The sequence below is a fragment of the Amblyomma maculatum genome, chromosome 1 (assembly GCF_055883805.1).
Source record: "Amblyomma maculatum isolate TAMU_Amacu chromosome 1, ASM5588380v1, whole genome shotgun sequence".
Taxonomy (NCBI): Eukaryota; Metazoa; Arthropoda; class Arachnida; order Ixodida; family Ixodidae; genus Amblyomma; species Amblyomma maculatum.
In genome coordinates, this window is record NC_139344.1 from 325,728,454 (window position 1) to 325,747,240 (window position 18,787).

The window sequence follows — 18,787 nt, forward strand, 5'->3', positions numbered from 1 at the left end:
GTCGCTAGGAAAAAAAAAAAAAAAAACGCGCCCAGTTTGGCAGTTCTTTGTTTATTGTTCGAGTGCTTAAACTTCCTAGCTATGGTATTAGTCACCGTGCTAACCACAAACCCTAGGCATCGTGAAGCCACCGTAATTAAACACATGGCCTCCAGAGCGCCTTTTTTTTTTTTTTTTTTTTTTTTTCTCGAAGTAACTTGCCAGCACGCTGAGTAAAGTCGGGGACGCTAGAACACCGCCCTGACAAGCACTGCAACGTCCAAGGCAGATGAACGCCAGCTTCCTGGGAGGGCAAAGGCAGCTCTCTGGTGCCGACAGCCAGCGATGACGTCTTGGAAATGCCGCCCCTATCGAAGCCTAATGACTCGCAAAGAACGGGGAACAACTCTAGGGCAACCGCAAGGCCTTCATGAGTTTCACCTTCCGCGGCTTCCGTGAATGTGTCCCGCAAGCTTTCGTGGCGCGCCCAGTAAACGAAGAAAAATACAAACGAAACCTCTCAAGTCAGTCAGAAAAGGAGGCCATGCAAAGCCGACGTCCGATTCAACTGCGCCTCGGCTTTGTGCGTCTACGGGGAAGCCTTTCGACGCACGCTAATAACCCGCTCCTCTCGGCTTGAACGCGGTGTTCGGAGCAGAACGTACCATTTGATCGCTTTTTGATTTTGATTTTGTCCTTGACTTTTTTCAAGCGAAACCTTCGCGAAACCGTTGTACTTATTTCCAGGGACACTGACAATCTTGAAGAGTCACCAAGCTTCTAGTATGATACTGCATACACGCATCGCACAACCTGTGATTGATCCTTTTGTATTTTCACATGCAGCCTCTGCGGAGAGCATACTACTTGGTCCAAAAACAGGCCTCAGCTTCACGTGATTTTGCCACAAGGCATTCATCTCTGGTACATCCGGCGCTTTGTTTGTATTCGTGGTCGCATAAATACTTTTCCTGTCTTTATGCAGCCATTTTTGGCTATTGTGTCACCGCCAAACCCAATTACCAAGCCAACACAGGGGATGCGGAAGAAGCGAGCTGTCGTGGCTTTCCCACAGTTAGCCGTGATGTTCCAGAAGAGCGAGTCCTGAGTGCTTAGCGTTTCCCTTCCATAAATCGCATGTGTTGCCTTTGATCCACGCGTCCCCAAATGCGAGAATCACCGCAAAGAACAGTGTCCTCTACTTTAGTAAACTAAGTGCATTGCAGATTATAGCGTATTCCAAAGCCTGAGTGCGCTGCGATTGTGTCCACGCGTCATTCATCCGCCGCTGTTCAGTAACTTTTGACGATGACGCGATGTCATATATGCCTCTGGCAAGTATTATGGGACACAGTCAGTGCCACGCCTTTTTCCGGTCGATGCATGCGTCTTCGGTGCACATTTTGCACGCTGTCCATGCAAGCGCTGCTTACTTGAGCTGTACCAAACCTTTTCCGCGGGGCACTCTAGGAACAGGTACATCAGATATATATGGATTACTGCTGCTTCCGCAGACTGAGCAGCATGCAAGCAAGGCACTACGAATATGCATGAAGAATTAACAGTGCACCTTTTCCCTAGATGCAGTTGAGTAGAACCCAGCCTAGACAGTGCCAGTTCATTTCGCATTGGAGATAAACTACTTTAACTGTCCCTTCGAGGGTCCCCCCCCCCCCCCCCCCCCCCCCCCACTTCCGATTTCAATACTGTACGAACAACCATCCGCCAAAGTTGTGCGAAATGAGCTTCGAATGATCGATATTCTTACAACAGATACTCCGTAACGTAGTGGGAACTGTGAAAGGTAGCCTCTTGCGTGCTCATCCTGGCAGAACGGAAAAGTTATTGCATTAAAACTATTGAAAACATTTAACGCATAGAAGCACTAAGGAGATCCTAAATAATCGAATCCACTCTCTTTCACTGCTAATTCAAATTTCACTAATGTGGCACGTGGGGGCGGCACACCATGCCAGAACCTACCCACTACTCGGGTAAAGCCTCCGTAAGGGCCGTGTGTTCCCGGCAGGAACAGTGAAAGCCGCCCTGCCCTCTACCTAAATTGCCCCGCCGTCCATTGAATCTGCAGGCAACGAGGCTTCCTCCGGCTGGAGGAGGTCAAGTTGGTACAACTGTGGCTTCCCCGCAGGCCTCCAGCGCCTCCTGCAAAACGATGGAAGCAGCTCTGGGCACGCCCTCCCACACGGACAGCATGGCTCGTCGAGCGTGGGGACAAAAAAAAAAAAAAAAATACCCTAATAACAACTGCCCAAAATCCAGGAACGTAGATTATTAGGTATCCTACGCAAGAAAACCCCACCGAAAATGGCGTTTCTTATACACTGGAAATGTTGTAGACATCTAAAGAAACTGCATTGACGTAACAGATATTTTAAGCTCGCCCTCCTCCGTTGTTTTATATATACGACAAAGAATGCGCTTGAATTGTTACGCATCAGTTTTGTGCTGCGTCACATTATGTGCCGAAGTTTTTATTAGTGCGACATTGAAAATCGTGCTAACAAACAAACAGCTATATTTGAAACGCGACAAGAGACCACCTTGGGGCTCATGGAGAAAAAAAAAAATCTCAAAGAAGTGTAAAGTCTGCAAGGAAGCTGCATGGGTAGACTGACATTGCCGCCAAAAAAATGTTGCAGTTCATAAAACCAAGTGTAAAACTAAATATGAAGCCCCCGTAGTCACCGCGTCCTTAGTCTTAAAACGACCACAATACGCTGTGAACGTTTCGAGCGGCATGTCCTATCGTAACACTTCATCAGTTAGAAACAGAAACACTTTCAAAACTGCTCCCGGAAGAATCTATGATGACTGGAGATTTTATTGACTGCTTGTCAGCAAAAAAGTAGGCCCTCCAGGCTACATTCTAGAAGATTAAATTGTGTGCAATATTATTTGCCTGCTGTATGCAGGTTAACATACGTACTACTCTCCATGATCTGGAAAAATTAGCTATATAGATTTTTCTTTTAGTTCCCAGCCCTTTCTCACCGATTTTAAAAATAATGTTCTGAACAACCAATATCATTGTGATCCCCTGCGTTAATAACCAACTTGTCGTTTTCGCCATCAGACGCTCAATTTATTCGCAGGGCTGCAAGCCACTGCACGATAACTGATTGCTGTTTCATTTTCAAGCAAGCCCTGAAAAAGTATTTCCAGAAATGTTCAATATGGGTGAATCCGATGAAAAGAATACGATGGCATACTTAGCCATCCCGCAGCGCTCATGGTGTTCTGCAACTAAATTAGATTTGGTTTGCAAAACTCTTTAAGAGAATAAAGCAAAATAAGAGACAAAATAAAGCATTGACTTCAGACTCTACACAAGATAACCTCATAAATTTTAAAAAGGAGCGAGCTAAAGTACGTCACGTCCGTCGCAGTGGTGAAAAGCCTTCGTGGCATACCTACGCGTCATTGATTAGGAGTTCAGTAACATCTAATAAAAGATCAAGCAGGCTGGTAAACTTAACATCTTCTTCTCTTTCTCATTTTTGCTTCTCAGAGCCTCTTAAGAAGGAGGCAGACGTTTTCTTGTAATTTTTCGAGAATCTCACGCTCTTCCATCTCCATAAAATAATTTGAAAATAAAAATGAGGAAAAAACAAAGATATTCTACAACTGGTAACGTTGGAAGATGGAGGACATAGTGTAAAAGGACAAAGAAGTGTGGGTGTGTTGTTGAGGTGCCACCTGGCTCCTGTTCGCCGTCCCCTTTTCTCTGTAACATTATGTTACGTGGTAATGTAATAGCCTGATTACCCAATACCATGTAAAAAGTACGCAGAGTACTGTCGACTATCATTTCCTTCCGATGCCCTTTCATAGTCATTTTAAGAACCCTGAACCCTTTGATTGTCACACCCTAACTTCCAACTAATGATTTCAGACGGGTTTTAAAAAAACATGTGTGCTGGGCCTTTGAGCCTCGGGGCAACAAACCTCTTCTACCTTATGATTAAGTGCATCTGCCGGTAAAGCGCAGCATGAAGCATGAATTGATATTAATGATTCAACAATGTACTAGACAAATTCAACAACTACAAGCTGAATGATAATTTTCTTAAACCAGACTCGCCGATGAGTGCAGGTTGGATAGCCGCCGAAGCTCTTACCCTCAGTGCTTCAGGCCTTGTTGAGAACAAAAGAGAACAAAGAAAGAGGTAAGTATAAAAAGATCGCGGTCATTCCCTAAACCACACGGGATGTGACTAGATGTATTTTCGATTCCGATTCGCTTGCCAAGTCTGTGCAAGTGAGTGCATCAAATGGTTCTACGTCGGATACACCGCGAACCGTCGCGACCACCGTTTCTTTTCTTGTGCCGAAGGTGATGTGTATCCGATGTATTTTCTTGTCTTGTGGTCATGCATACGTAGATGAAATCGGCAGATGCCTTAATAAAAGACTGCCTGATCACACAACCGCGATGTAACACGGCGGATTATTTGGCCTTGTGAGCATTCAGTACAGAGATTGTAAACGCACGCCCGAGTTAAGAAACACGAGCGCGCTGCGCAGGTGTGGTTACAAAATCCCGCGAGAGATAACTGAGGAATAAAATATCGCGAACCTAAAAGGGCGTTGTGTCAGCGCCATCTCCATAGCCCTTCCAGATAAAGAGTTGTGCTTCTTGTCAGAAACTAGGTCACCTTGGTTCTCCCACGTATAGCTGGTGCCTATATCTCTTGTTATTCTTTGTTACTGCTCTTGTTATCCTTGATGCTGCTGTATATTTAGCAAAGCGTACAATAAATCTTCAGTTGGCGCGGTGTCCCGTTTTTCCTTTGTGTCCTTATGAAGCCTGCGCTGCTTTCCGACGTAACTAAATTGGTTTTAATGTCCCAAAGCGACTCAGGCTACGAGGGATGCCGTATTGGAGGGCTCAGGAAGTTTCGACCACCTGGGGGTGTAACTCTGGAGTATTGTAAGAAGAGCTGTTAATTGTTGGGATTGGCCTAGTTTTCTGATACTTGGCAAATATTTTACTTGTAAGCCTTGTCCGGCCTTCACTCGCAACGAGTAGTGAAAACTTCCAAAGAAAACCTATGACGTGAATTGCTGGCAATGAATATTACAAAATACACGTTTGCCTCACCGGGGTGGCGCAGTGGTTACGGCGCTCGACTGCTGTCCCCAAGGATGCGGGATCGAATCTCGGCATCCCCGGCAGCTTTTCGATGGAGGCGAAAAGCAAGGCGCCCGTGTGCTGTACGATTTCAGTGCACGTTAAAGAACCCCAGGTGGTCGAAATTTCCGGCGTCCTCCACTACGGCGTCTCATAGCCTGAGTCGCTTTGAGACGTTAAACCCCACATACCACATCAAACCAAATATACAAGCACCCCGAAAAAGGACCTGCGAATACGTCGAATGTTTGGTGGAGCAGCTTCAAAATTTCTTAACAGTAAGAATGTCGGCATGGAAAAAAAAAATAGTTTTCAGAACAAGCTTTCAACCATGGCTTACGTAATTTACCTCAACAACCCTTCTAATTATAGCTTTAATTAAGTAAAACTTACCTTTATCTTTTTAATTTATTTGGGTGGTTGGGAAATTTCGAATGTTCGAACGTGTGGGCAGACAAAATGTCGCATCGGCTTCCGAAACAAAGAAAAATTCGATTTCTAAAACCCTACGTGCAAAGAAATCCGGCGACTGTTTTTGTGTGTGCGCGCGCGTGTGTACGTGTGTGTGTGCGCGCGCGTGCGTGCGTGCGTGCGTGCGTGTGCGTGTATGCGCGCGTGCGTGTGCGTGTGCGCGTGCGCGCGTGCGCGTGTGCGCGTGTGCGCGTGCGTGTGTGTGTGCGCGCGTGTGTATGTGTGTGCGCGCGCGTGTGTGTGTGTGTGCGCGCGTGTGTGTGTGCGTGTGCGTGTGCGTGTGCGTGTGTGTGTGTGTGTGTGTGTGTGTGTGTGTGTGTGTGTGTGTGTGTGTGTGTGTGTGTGTGTGTGTGTGTGTGTGTGTGTGTGTGTGTGTGTGTGTGTGTGTGTGTGTGTGTGTGTGTGTGTGTGTGTGTGTGTGTGTGTGTGTGTGTGTGCACGAAACCGAAACTGAGCGCATCTGCTCGTATGAAGCTCACTGGAAGCGCGACGTAAAATGACGTATTGCAGTCACTGTGACGCCGAATTCGTAGTTTATGCACTATTGTGCCACGTCATGTACAATATTTTGCTTAGTTTCTTGGTGCGAAGAAAAGGACAGCTATTACCAACAACGCGGCCATTATTTTTGACGCAATGGAATAGAATAAAGTGCATGATAAGGCCCAGTAAAACAGGCAATTCAAAATTAGCGCCGCAGTCACAGCAACACGTCATCGGCAGACGCGCTTAATTCGAGCCTGTAGGAAACAGCCGCGGTTAAACATCTGAATGATCTGCTGGTTGACGAGACAACCTGCGAAGCTCACTTCAGCAGACCATATCTCACACAGCACGAGCACAGCGTGTGCAAACGCAAACCCTCTCCAGCAACCACAGACAGAAACAAAAAGACTTTCGGATGACGAAATGACAAAGAACCTGAACTCGACAGCGCACCAAAACATCTATACGGCACTGCTTCCCCGAGGCTACTACGTCCACAGTATAACGGACTTACAGAGGTCGCCGAGCTCCACTGAAGAAACAATTTACGCGAGCTCCCTGCTAATTAGTCCTTGTTTCGGCGCCTACTTCTCTCTTCCCCTGGCTTCGGACTTCGTTAAATAAGGCGTGAGCCCAGTGCGGTCCTTGATAGTCGTCTCAGCGCTCTCCACTGTGCACCTCTCCGTCTCCCCCTCGTTTTCCCACTTGCCCTATTTTTACAATTCTAAGCCGAAATGAACAGTTCTCCGGCCGAACACAGGCTTTCCTTGATTAGCTCCGGCAAAGGGCAGCACAGCACTACACAAACTTCCAGTGGAACAAGGCGCCAGCAAATCCGTTTAAAGACGAAGTATTCCAGTTCTCTCCCGTTACATAGAGCCTCAAACCTATCCTTCTGTCGCTTTTGTTTTTTCTTATTCTCAGACCTTATTTGCTAACCACCAGCCGCGTAGTGTTAATTCTTAGATACGTCACACGTATTATTACCTTTATTTTTATTTTGTTCGCGGAGTAATCTTGCTCTAATCCCAAACACGTGTATATAGCTTGAAGCCGCTTGGAAAAAGCATCAGGGACGCAATTGAAGTCGTGACGTTCAGCATCACTAATTAATCCAGCTTACTCTAAGCAGAGAGTTGGTGCAGTGGGGTCCCATTCTGGGCCGTCCTTTCTTGTTGTTATTTGCCGCATCCCTACCTCTTAATGCTTGGTTCGCAATTGCCTGTCTTCGCGCTTCATCTTGTTTGTCTGTGTTATTCTGCGTCCGTGATCCTACATTTCCTTTTTTTTTCTCAGAGTGGAAACTTTAAAATTAGTTGCCTTTCAACCACGGCTTTTCATCGAAACGGCCTGTTAAACACACGAACAGTTAGGGAGGAGCATGAAGTACTTCAGCTCAAGGATTAAAATAAACTGAGGCTGGATATCCTACGCTTAATACATTACAGCATGTAACCATAGTGACATCTATCTTATCTTCCCTTTAACTTCACGTGGATTCCCATCTCCAAAAACAATGTTTTAAAACTCTATTCACCATCCTCTGCCATCCTGTCTTAAGATGAAATGTGAATATAAATCCGAACTTCGGTAAAAAAATATTTTGTTTACGCAAATACATTGCATTCGTTTTTTGAAGAGAGATGAGTCAAACATATGAGATGCACATCACCTGTTTGCAGAGTACGATTACATAAGGGCCATAATATAACTTTATTCACTGAAATATTTCCGAACATCGTTATTACTTGGAACTTGTTATTTGAATAATATGATGTGGCATGGAGTAAAATCTGTTATGTTAATTCCATTTAATTAGGTTTGGTTTGTGGGGTTTAACGTCCCAAAGCGACTCGGGCTATGAGAGACGCCGTAGTGGAGGACTCCGAAAATTTCGACCACCTGGGGTTCTTTAACGTGCACTGACATCGCACAGCATCGCACAGCCTTTCGCCTCCATCGAAAAGCGGCCGCCGAGGCCGGGATTCGATCCCGCATCCTTAGGAACAGTAGTCAAGAATTCCATTTAATTAAAGGCAGTTATAATACGATACCTCGGAGTACCACAGCAAAACATTCTTGTGTGTTTATGTTCTTCGTTTACCACCATGAGACGCAACCAAAGCGGCCTGGAACCACCATGACTTTTTTTTTTTTTTTATAACAGCCGAGAGTGTCATGTTTTAGCTGTCTCATCTGAAATATTCGCTGTCACTGAGCGTGGCGGAAAGTGGTAAACTAACTGTTCCTGACGCCCTTCGCGTGTGCTTGCTAATGCATGCCTGTTTTCTGCATGTGAGTTCAAGTTCGCCTGCTGTCGACGACGCTGATATGCTTTGTGCACTCTTGTTCCTAAACTTATACAATGTTCCTGTGATTGCTTTGTCAGTAATCTATATCACAGCTGCTGTTGCGAGCTTTAATCCTAATCTTGTTTTATTCTAAAATTTATTGCGTCCTCAATATTTTTTAGATATGTAGTCTCCCCTCACCTCACCTGCTAATCTTGTACAATGGTGCTACGAAATATTTTTCCTGTTCGCTTTATTTATTATATTATGGGATATAACATTTTGCGCATTTTTAGTTCATGTGTAAAGTTTTGTACCTGCAAACCGCCCTCTAATGCCACCTGCGAGGGCCACGAGAAAAGGTGAGGTAAATATGTTGGTTCATCATCAACGTGATAGTATGTCGTCTAAGCTCACCTGTCGTTACCCCGTTACCTCCATGTGACAGTATCAACCTTCAGTAAATTGCGCACTGACGTCTTATCTCAAGACCATCAGCATTCTCAATGCACAAAGCGTTAGTTTGACCCTAAAAATGGCTGCTACTGTCTTCTGAGGCGACTGTCTCGCTACCAAAGTGGATGACACACTGATCGCATCATACCAGGCGACATTTGTGTTGCTACCTTAGACCTTGTAGCAACCCCGACTGTCTGCAATTTTTCATTATAAATTCTTGCCCAAGAGGACGTTGCTCAATCACTTTTACTTTTCCGTCTTTGTTTTACAAGAAGATTGTATACGAAAATTAGCCTATGATTTACAGATTCTCAATTTAACGTCTTAAAGTGATTCAGGCTATGGGATATGCCGCATTAGAGGGCTGGAGTGGACTAGCGGAAGCACATCACCTGAGCGCTCTGGACAAGTACGGAGCACTCTGTACTTCTTAGGCCAAAAACAGGCCACCCTTTTGTTGCTGAGGGGCCGTTTTTAGAATGTTCTGGGTCCCCTTTTGACGCTCTAGTGGAATCTAATTCGTCTTGCTTTATCTCTGACATTTTAAGAGTGAAAAGGAGCACATTCGAAGGACCAAGTCAATCGTAACAGGTAACCAATGACGAAGGTGACGAAACTTGGCCTGACATGAACACCGAGTGCGGCGAAGAAAAAAAAAAAGAAAAGCTGGCTTATGCACCAACTGCAGTTACCATTTATACCGATTTGGGCGATGTCCGTGTGAGAGAGGTCGCACTGGGGAGTGTGCGTAGGATGCTTGAGCGTAGAGCAGCCGCGGCTCTTCCACGGGCTCGTACCAATTGTTTAATTTAGTGGTTGCCTAGTTTATCTAAATTTTGATCTCCATTTATTTACAAAAAAAAAAAGATCGATATAGAAATGATGTGCAAAGTAAGTACTGAAGTGAGAAGCACCGAAGTACACAGCTGTAGACAGGGCCTCTTGTTATATATACTAAGGCAGTCACGTACACGCGCATATTCATGTTATTGCTAAAGTATGCGCGCAGCACAAAGCTTCGCCTTTTTGCCTTCACGCGCCGAGAACACGTGACCGCCAGACTTTGCAGAAGTGCTCTCGGTAGGCGCTCAAAACATCCTCTGTGCCTGGACCGAGCACAACAAACGAGTGTGATTGGCTGGTGTAAAGGGGCCACGGCTTTTTGTTGGATAGCCGCAGATTCCTGCAAGAGAAATAGCAGAAAAAGTCTCGGTCAGCGTTCTCACAATGAGTGCGTATAAGTACAGTCTTTGTAGAAAATTTAGAGCCCAGGGGGTCTGTTTATAAGCCGCGTAGTGGAGCTTTTTTAGCAGTCATGAAATTCTTCCCCGCTGGAGAAGCTAGAACGAAAAACCTTCTTACCTTCAGATTGTGGACACTGTTTGGGGGGACAGTCTTTAGCCTTACGCCTGTTAACCGACTACACCACGTGCGGTCGATAATCTACTTCTCTTCTTGCGCATGTTGACTGCACTGTGAACTGCAATGCCGCGCATATTTGCCGCTCGTTTCTGAACGCCGGCGGCAGGTACACGCACAACCAGAAACTCTGGAAAAGTGCGTTCTTTCAACAAGAAGTTACCTATGAACGCTTTATTTTTTTTCATATTGTAAGACAGTACTATAGTCAATATATCTATGAACTCCTTCGAGACTGTTGTGGTATTCTGCTACTTTTTGTCAAAAACGTGCCCCAGTCGGTTTTATATGACAGGCCTAACTTCACTGGTTTTCTATTGAAGCATTCGCTGCTCAGTACGAGCGCGGGACAAAATTCAAAGGGAATATTTTATTAATCGAACGATTACATCATTTTAAAGTGGCTACAATGGTATTTTAATATTGTGTGCAATTTGTATGCTAATTGTAGTCTGTACAAGTTTACAGTTGTTGCCCCTTTACTCTATATATTCTCCGAACTGGAGCCTGTAAGGTATTGTGAATAAATAAACAGCCGCCTCACAATCGTCACAAACGCAACCCACGGTTATTTTTTATGGCTGTCATAGCTACTCAGTGCGAGTTCAGATTTTAAAAAAATGCAATATTTTGGCACATGTCGGAATGTTAGACTATTTCCCTCAAAATGCTTATAACAAAAATACAGTATCAGACAGTTGCCGCGCGATCACGCACCCAGGAAAGTTGGACCTGCTGAGGCGCTGTGTGCGTGTGTGTTAATTCTGAAAGCATCAAGCTTGCATTCCCCCAATTTTACAACAAATTCAGCATCCACCGCCTCGACAGCTGTGAACAGCGTACGACGATTGTCCCATGACGTTAGAACAATGAGCTTAGCCCGCTTGGCGGAAAAAGGACGGGCACAAAAGGGCGCGAAACAGAGGCTGCGCGCTCAGTTTATTTAATCTAGAACGGGCCTTTCGCGCACAAAAGCGTTTGAAGCATGAATTCTGGTATGTTACGCGTGCACTGGGGCAGGCATAGTCACGGACCAGACCATGTGCGAAATTGTTTTTGTTGCATTGTGTCTCGATTGAGTATTTCAATAGAGTGGAACACTCTTTGCTGACGCGTGCTATGCGAGTTGATGAAAACAGCTGCACCAATTCCATCGCTGTGCAGGAACACGGCTGGCGGGTCAACTGCACGAGCTATATAATAGTACACGTCGAAGACAAATGCGCAGCTCAGGCATTTCTTAGGCGGCCATCTGTGCTTAGCGACAACTTGCGCTAGCTAATCGAGGTTAATGTGACGTTAAAAAAGATCATAACTTCAATCATCTATAAGCACACACGCTTGACACGTTCACCGAACTGCTCACTGCGACAAACGGCAGCACGAAGTGAGCGCAGTCACAAGTCAAAGCGGCTCACCCGGTTTTCGCGAACGTAGTCCAGGTGTAGACGACGCTCTTGCTGAGCGCCACGAGATCGGATGGCGCTGAGGAGTTCCCGAGCGGCATCCCCAGGAAGAGGTTCTGGTCTATAAGCCCTTTCCATGCCGGGTTGTTTTTCAGGATGAAGTAGAACACCCGACGGCCCCTCCTGGCCAGTTCATCCGCGAGGAACTGCAGTGGGCAGCGAACGACAAAGTCGGCAACCAAGTCCGCAAAGGCGAGGCTCTTGTTTGCCGCTCCGGCTATGTCGTACTCTTTCATGGCTTCTTCCGCGTCTTCTAAGCCGAACCTCTTGAGGAACCTGGAGCCGAACGAGCGCAAACTCCTCTTCAGGACACCTTCCAGGTTCACTCGCAAGAGAGGCGTCACTAAGGACAGACCGACGGTCGCCTCGTTACCTAGCAAGATGTCTCCGGGCCCGTAAGTCGCCGAATTTATCAAGCCGGTTGGTATTGGAAAGGGCAGAACTTGATCCTGGTCACTCGGGTACATCGAAAATTGCGAGACGTCCGCTAAATCAATGAAAGAGTAAATATTTGCCCTGGTGAGGCACCGAACAGCATCCAGCACGCTCTCGCTTGGTCTGCACTTGAGGCGTTTCGCCAGTGCCTCGAGGTTCAGGACACTTGTGGCACCTCGGTTGTTCGGAAGATTCCAAAAGGGAGACCCACTGAGAAGAATGTATCGCCTCACTAGGCCCTGCACAACGGGGGAGACCATGACATACCCGGCCAACACGGCGCCAGCGTCCCTGCCGACGAGAGTAATGTTGCCAGGACTTCCGCCGAAGTGGACAACGTTTTGATAAACCCAGCGCAGCGCCAGGATCACGTCGTGTAAACCCATGTTGCCGGGTGCGTCTGGAACGTGGCCGTTCAAGAAGCCGAATGCATTGAGGCGATAATTTGGCGCCACCACAACCACGTCCGCTTCGGCACTGAGTACGCGGCCGTCGTTGGCCTCCTGGTCGTTGCTTCCCTTCTGGAAACCGCCTCCGTGAAGGAATACCACGACCGCCCGCCGCTCTCTAGAGCTGTCCGCAGGTGCCCACACGTTCAAGTGAAGGCAGTCCTCGGTGACATTGACGTCTAGCGACGGAGCTGATCGCATGTTCCAGGACTGTCTTTGCGGACATGGAAAGCGCTTTCTGCGAGCCATTACCAAGGTGCCCATGGCACCGTTTGATCGCGGAGGCCCTAGCGGAACGGGCCTGCGGAACCGCAGATTCCCCACGGGCGGCTCGGCGTACCGGATGCCGAGGAACGCATGAACTTTGCGGTTGCCCACAGTGAGGATGAGGCCGCTATAGATGCGATCTGACAGGCGGACCTCGACGTGCGGCGTGTCCTCTACAGGGTGCAAAATAACGTCGTTGAGGTGTGCCGGGCCGATCGCGGGAGAGTCGTCATGGTGGCCGCCACTGCCGCCGCGCTTTGTCGTGAGGAAGACGAAAAGGAACACCGCAGACGCCACCAATGGCACGTACGGGGCCCTGAATGCAAAAGTGAACAAAAGTCTGCAACGCTTTGAAACCAGCCAAGCTTAAGCTGCCGCTCTAATGAAGCCTAGAAGGCGACATCGCGGTAACAATGCTCCTCGTTCTTTTTCTCGTTGCACTTGGCCGCAGTATACCAGCCGCCATTGTGCACCCAGAGAACAAACTTCCTTGAGAAACGCAATGAGCAGTACATCGCTTCTCTCCGCATGGGACAACGTGCTTCGCAAAACAGACTTTTACTCGGAAGAATATTCGGTAAGTTTTAAATCCAAATGTTCTTCGTAAATGCATTGCTACAGCTTACGCCGTGTCAGTTGACAAAAACGCGCGTCATCTTACAATCGCCGTGCTAAAAAGTAACGTCGAGGGCTGCCTCACCTGGGCAGGGCGCGCGCTCGTCACTTTGGAGCTTTTGCTGCCCTAGCTTTTTTGTAACCTCATGACTGCACTAAATATCGGGCCCCAATGCCCTAGGTTTACAAGGTCGACCACATATGAGCTCATGCAATCCGGTTCTGTGGCGCTGATTCGGAACACCGCAGCAACGTGGCACTCGTCGGACGGTATAACATTAGTGCTAGACGCGCTTCTCCGTTCCTCTGTCTGCATATATCTGCCTGTCTGCCTGCCAGTCTCTGCCTGTCTGTGTGTCTCTGTCTGCCTGTATGTGTCTGTCCGTCCATCTCTTTCTGTCTCTGCCTGCTTGTCTGTCTATATCTGAGTGTGTCTGTCTGTGTCTGTCGCTTTCTGTCTGTATTTATCTGTCTGCCTGTCCGTCTGTCTTTGTCTCTGCTTATATATCTGTCCCTGCTGTCTGCCTGTGTCCTTCCGTCCGCGCGCGCGTTCGTGAGTGTGCGTGTGTGTGTGGGGGGGGGGGGGGGCACTAAGGCATTCGCTATAGGCGTGCATTTGAAAGCTTACCACTTGGGAAGGCCCTTGCGCCCTTCCTCGCTGCTATGCGACACCGCCTGCTCGAGACTCCTGAACAGAAAAAAATGAGTAAGTATTAAATCTGACTTGTCGGCAAAACATTTTTCTTTTCAGCATATGTCTCCCTAAAAAACTGAAACTATTTCCCACTGTCGAAGCAAAATCTAGAGAGGCCAATAAGAAACTTGGAGAACGTCTGATTAGCATTAGATATAACATCATCATCAGCAGCAGCAGCAGCATCATCAGCCGAACTATACTCGCTGCATGACGAAGATTTCTCCCATATTACTACAATTAACAAGGTTCTGTGCTAGCTTCATCCACTTGACCCTTGCGAACTTCTTAACCTCGCCCATCCTGCCGCCTTCTGCTATGCTTTCTTTCTCTTGGTATACGATTGGTTTCCGCTTTCGACCATCAGTTATCATCTCTTCGTACTACATGCCCTGCCTATGCACATTTCTTCTTTCTGATTTCCACTAAAATGTCATTAACTCGAGTTATTTGTCTGACCAACTCTGCACGCTTCCTATCTCTTAAGCTAAATCTACCGTTCCTCGTTCCATAGCTCTTCGCTTTATTCTCAACTTAAGTAGAACCCTTTTCGTTAGCCCGCTCGTTTGATCCCCATAGGTGAGTAGAGGTAGGATGCAACTGTTATATACTTAACAGTCTTGAGCGAAGCCGGTGAGTTGTTAGTCAGACTGCAAGTACTTGCCAAATGCCTTCCACCCCAATCTTGTTGTCCTAGTTATTTCCCTTTCATCATGGAAGACAGTTGATGGTCCAGATCTGCAGTTATTACCTGTCCTAAGTAGATATATTCTATCAGTTTCATCGCCTCGCTACCTATTGTAAACTGCTGTTCCCTTCCGAGGCGAGATATAACAATGCGATAGCAAACGAACCTCCTTGAGCTGGCGCGCACGGCGACACATATACCGTACATACCACACCTACCGTGCACTGCCACAACACACAACGCATGACTGCACATACAATGCATCATCACACATCATTTATGTCGAGTACTACGTACATTAACAGGGAGATTTCCTTCTCTATCCAGTTTGACCTCCGCCAACTGTGGCAGATCGCAGCTGGCTCTTCCATGTATCAATGCTTGCCAATGAAAGGTGGCTCTTTCCATCTTTCCACCTGGCAAGTTGCAAATATGTGACAATGCCAACGCCAGCTTTCGTACACTATCACATAAGATACAGCAACGAACTCGTTTACGAAAGGCACTGGCCAGACAAACTCGAACAAGTTAATAGCCCAATATGATAAATAAATTCCTGGCGACCTACCGAAAAATGATCAATTGACTTGGGCGAACCTGCGCCGACAGAAAATCTCGATAGCAACTCGATGGGGCAAGCAGTCAGCGCGGACACGGGAGAAAGGTAAGAAGGTAAGAGCTACGGGAAAGTGAGGACTGCTCTCTTCCCTACTTCCAGGAAATCACATGGTGAGTGCATTAGATCATGGTCGTGCGTAGAGAAAGAGCGCCCCATTATTCATGACAACGTACAATACTGCCCCTGTACACGTGCAGGATCTATCCATAAAAGGCTGGTCGCGTCCGAAAGACACTCGCTTCATCATCATCATCATCATCATCATCATCAGCCTGATTATACCCACTGCAGGGCGAAGGCCTCTCCCATATCTCTCCACTTAACCCGGTTCTGTGCTAGCTGCATCCACTTGACCCCTGCGAACTTCTTAATCTCATCCGCCCACCTAACTTTCTGCCGCCCCCTGCTACGCTTTCCTTCCCTTGGAATCCAGTTTGTTACCCTCAGCGACCATCGGTTATCCTCTCTTCGCACTACATGTCCTGCCCATGTCCATTTCTTCTTCTTAATTTCCACTAGAATGTCGTTAACTTGAGTTATTTCTCTGACCCACTCTGCACGCTTTCTATCTCTTAATGTTACCCCTACCATTTTTCGTTCCATAGCCCTCTGGGTTGTCCTCAACTTAAGTAGAACTCTCTTGGTTAGCCTCCACGTTTCAGCCCCATAGGTGAGTACAGGCAAGATGCAACTGTTGTATACTTTCCTCTTGAGCGATACCGGTAAGCTGCTAGTCATAATCTGCGAGTGCTTGCCAAATGCGCTCCATCCCAATCTTATTCTTCTTATTATTTCCTTTTCATGGTCCGGATCTGCGGTTACTACCTGTCCTAAGTAGATATATTCGCCTACTACTTCCAGTATTTCGCTACCTAATGTAAACTCCTGTTCCTTCCCGAGGCTGTTGAACATTACCTTAGTCTTCTGCATATTGATTTTCAAGCCTACCTTTCTACTTTTCCTGTCTAGGTCATCAATCATTATTTGCAGTTCATCTCCCGAGTTGCTTAGCAAGGCAATGTCATCACTCGCTTCAGGATACAGGAAATATAAGAAGCGAACAGCTTCGGCTCTGAAGTGAATGTGCAAATTTTCGTCTCGTCAGAGCCGCTTACGCTAGGCTGCTTGACGTTTGGAAGCTGTCTGTGTCGGCGTCCATGTCTGGTGAGGCAAGCAGAATGCAGTTGACCTTAGCTCTTCGAGACCAGGGCAGATGGACTAGGGATTTGCCTTCGTTCTCTTCTTTTCGCCTTCTTCATTAGCTGACGCGCTGGCAGGGTTGCATTTTCTCAACAGCACACAATGCCAGAGATGATGATGATTATCATGTATAGGCCTGTCCCTTTGTAACGGGTGGGTATGTACAAGCTGTTCCGGCCAGAAAAAAAGGTTAAACCGGGAGTAAAAGAAACGCCCCAAACCCGATAACACAATGCAAATCACGCAGTAGGACGCAGTCAACCGTGGTGGTGATGATGATGATCATCATCATCATCTTGATGATAAATTGCTGTTAGTCCCCTTTAGGGGAGGGAGTGAAGCAGCTCCACCTAATATCAAATAGGAAAAATTGTAATTGCACTACCCAGCGTTCTGTCCAGGAGGCCATGATAACAGATAAAAACGCAACAGAAATCGTATATTTCTGTTCGTTTCGTTCTATTTTTTTTAGTGAAATGACTTTGCGCTGTTTTTTGGCGCCCGTAGAGACCATTTTGGATCCCATCGAAGAAAATTAATTTTGAAACGGTAAACAGCAAGACGCAAATAGTTAACGATTTCTCCTAAGCTAGGTTGTCATTTAGGACTCCTTCCGCAAATCTTGCTAGCCAAAGCCGCCGTTTCAACTGGTCTGGTACCAGGCGGACTAAGAAACGTGAAGCAACATTTAGAAAAGCTTCCTAGTAATGTTGATCTGAAGTGGGGTACCGTCACTTGAAAAGAATTACGCGACATTGTTGCAAACAGTGCGAGGCTTTAGCTCATGTGGATAACGAGAGCATGATATTATAAAGCCGATCCAAATTCATGAGATCGAAATACACTGCGAGATCAGTAGAAGAGTGCTTGCTCCAGCAGTGGGCACAGCATATTAACTCTATGGCACGCAGTTATGCTGATAGGTGGTGGCGATGCCTTGTGCATAGGAACGTGCAATAGAAAAAAAAAGCGACAGAAAAAAAAAAGTTGATGTTTCGTGTTTGTCCTCCCGCTTCCGTTCGAATTGGCCCTCGTTCCTATGCAATATTATTAATATGCCGGTGTTATGTTTACCAAACAGCACATCTTTCTGCATTGAAAAGCTGGTAATCCGCTAGAGACACATTCAGAGCCCGCCCGCGGTCAGCTCCCCGGCAACATTGGTATACGCCAGGAGGAACACCTGCTGTAGACAGCTGTTCCGCAGCAGCAGGCAAAGCCATTCGGAGCTCTACGCCAAGCGCAAGGCACTTCGTGCAGGCTACGTGAGGTAGAGGAAATACAGCATACCCGGAAAATTCTGTACGTCAACATAATTCAGCGGGAGGCTTCTTATGAAGTCATTTTTTTGCGTATCGCAATATTGTGCTTATAGTACACAAGAATCAATATACCCGAAGGTCCCCCCTCAATATGGTTTAACTGGATGAAACACCAATCCCCAGACTCTTTGAGCCATGGTTGGACGTGCTGATGAGACTTACCAAACCACTGAATCGAAAATGCAAAGCGCGAGACCACCGGGACGAACGCGAACTGGCGGCTACACACTCGGCCAAAACAGAAAACACAGTGTTTACAAATCCGTCCTGGGACCCATCGACAAACCGCGCAACACTTGCTGCGGTGTCGCCTCATGGTAACCGCAAAATTACGCATCAGTACTACCCACACTCGCAGCTGAGCTCAAATTGAGCTGAGCTCAAATCGGCTATCTTGGCCGCAGTCCAGAAAATAAGAGAGGAGGCATTTGCTAGATTGCGAGGATCAGGAGGCCAAGTAGTTAAATATACCGACAGCCAATCTAAATCCCTCAAACGCCTTGGAGTCACACCTAGTATCGGCCCAACATTGGGCAACATCAAAACACGGAGCCACGTACTCTCTCGATACCATGGCTTGGAGGTGAGAATAGACTGAGTACCGAGACACGCGGGAGGCGTCGGCAACGAGGCCGCGTTGGTTTGCGACATTATTGACGACAACCGCTCCATCCTGCCTCACTCAGTCCGGCCTACACCGGATGTCCCCGACCCGATCGCATGAGTCAGTGCGGCCAGACAAGACGGCGTGCCCTCGAGGCGCAGACTCCAACCA

The 18,787-nt window shown here is 47.1% G+C and overlaps 1 protein-coding gene across 1 annotated transcript in view; it reads right to left on the bottom strand.

Annotated features, from left to right (window-relative positions):
- The window catches only part of LOC146207332 (acetylcholinesterase-1-like), a 133,484-nt gene extending 116,835 nt beyond the window's left edge, over positions 1-16,649 (bottom strand). The window contains exons 1-3 of the mRNA XM_084585815.1: positions 16,606-16,649; positions 14,118-14,177; positions 11,676-13,190 (exon numbers count right to left, since the gene is read on the bottom strand). Coding sequence (XP_084441941.1) covers positions 11,676-13,190; positions 14,118-14,177; positions 16,606-16,649 — 1,619 coding nt within the window. The remainder of the gene's footprint in view (positions 1-11,675; positions 13,191-14,117; positions 14,178-16,605) is intronic.
- Between the last annotated feature and the right edge of the window lie 2,138 nt (positions 16,650-18,787).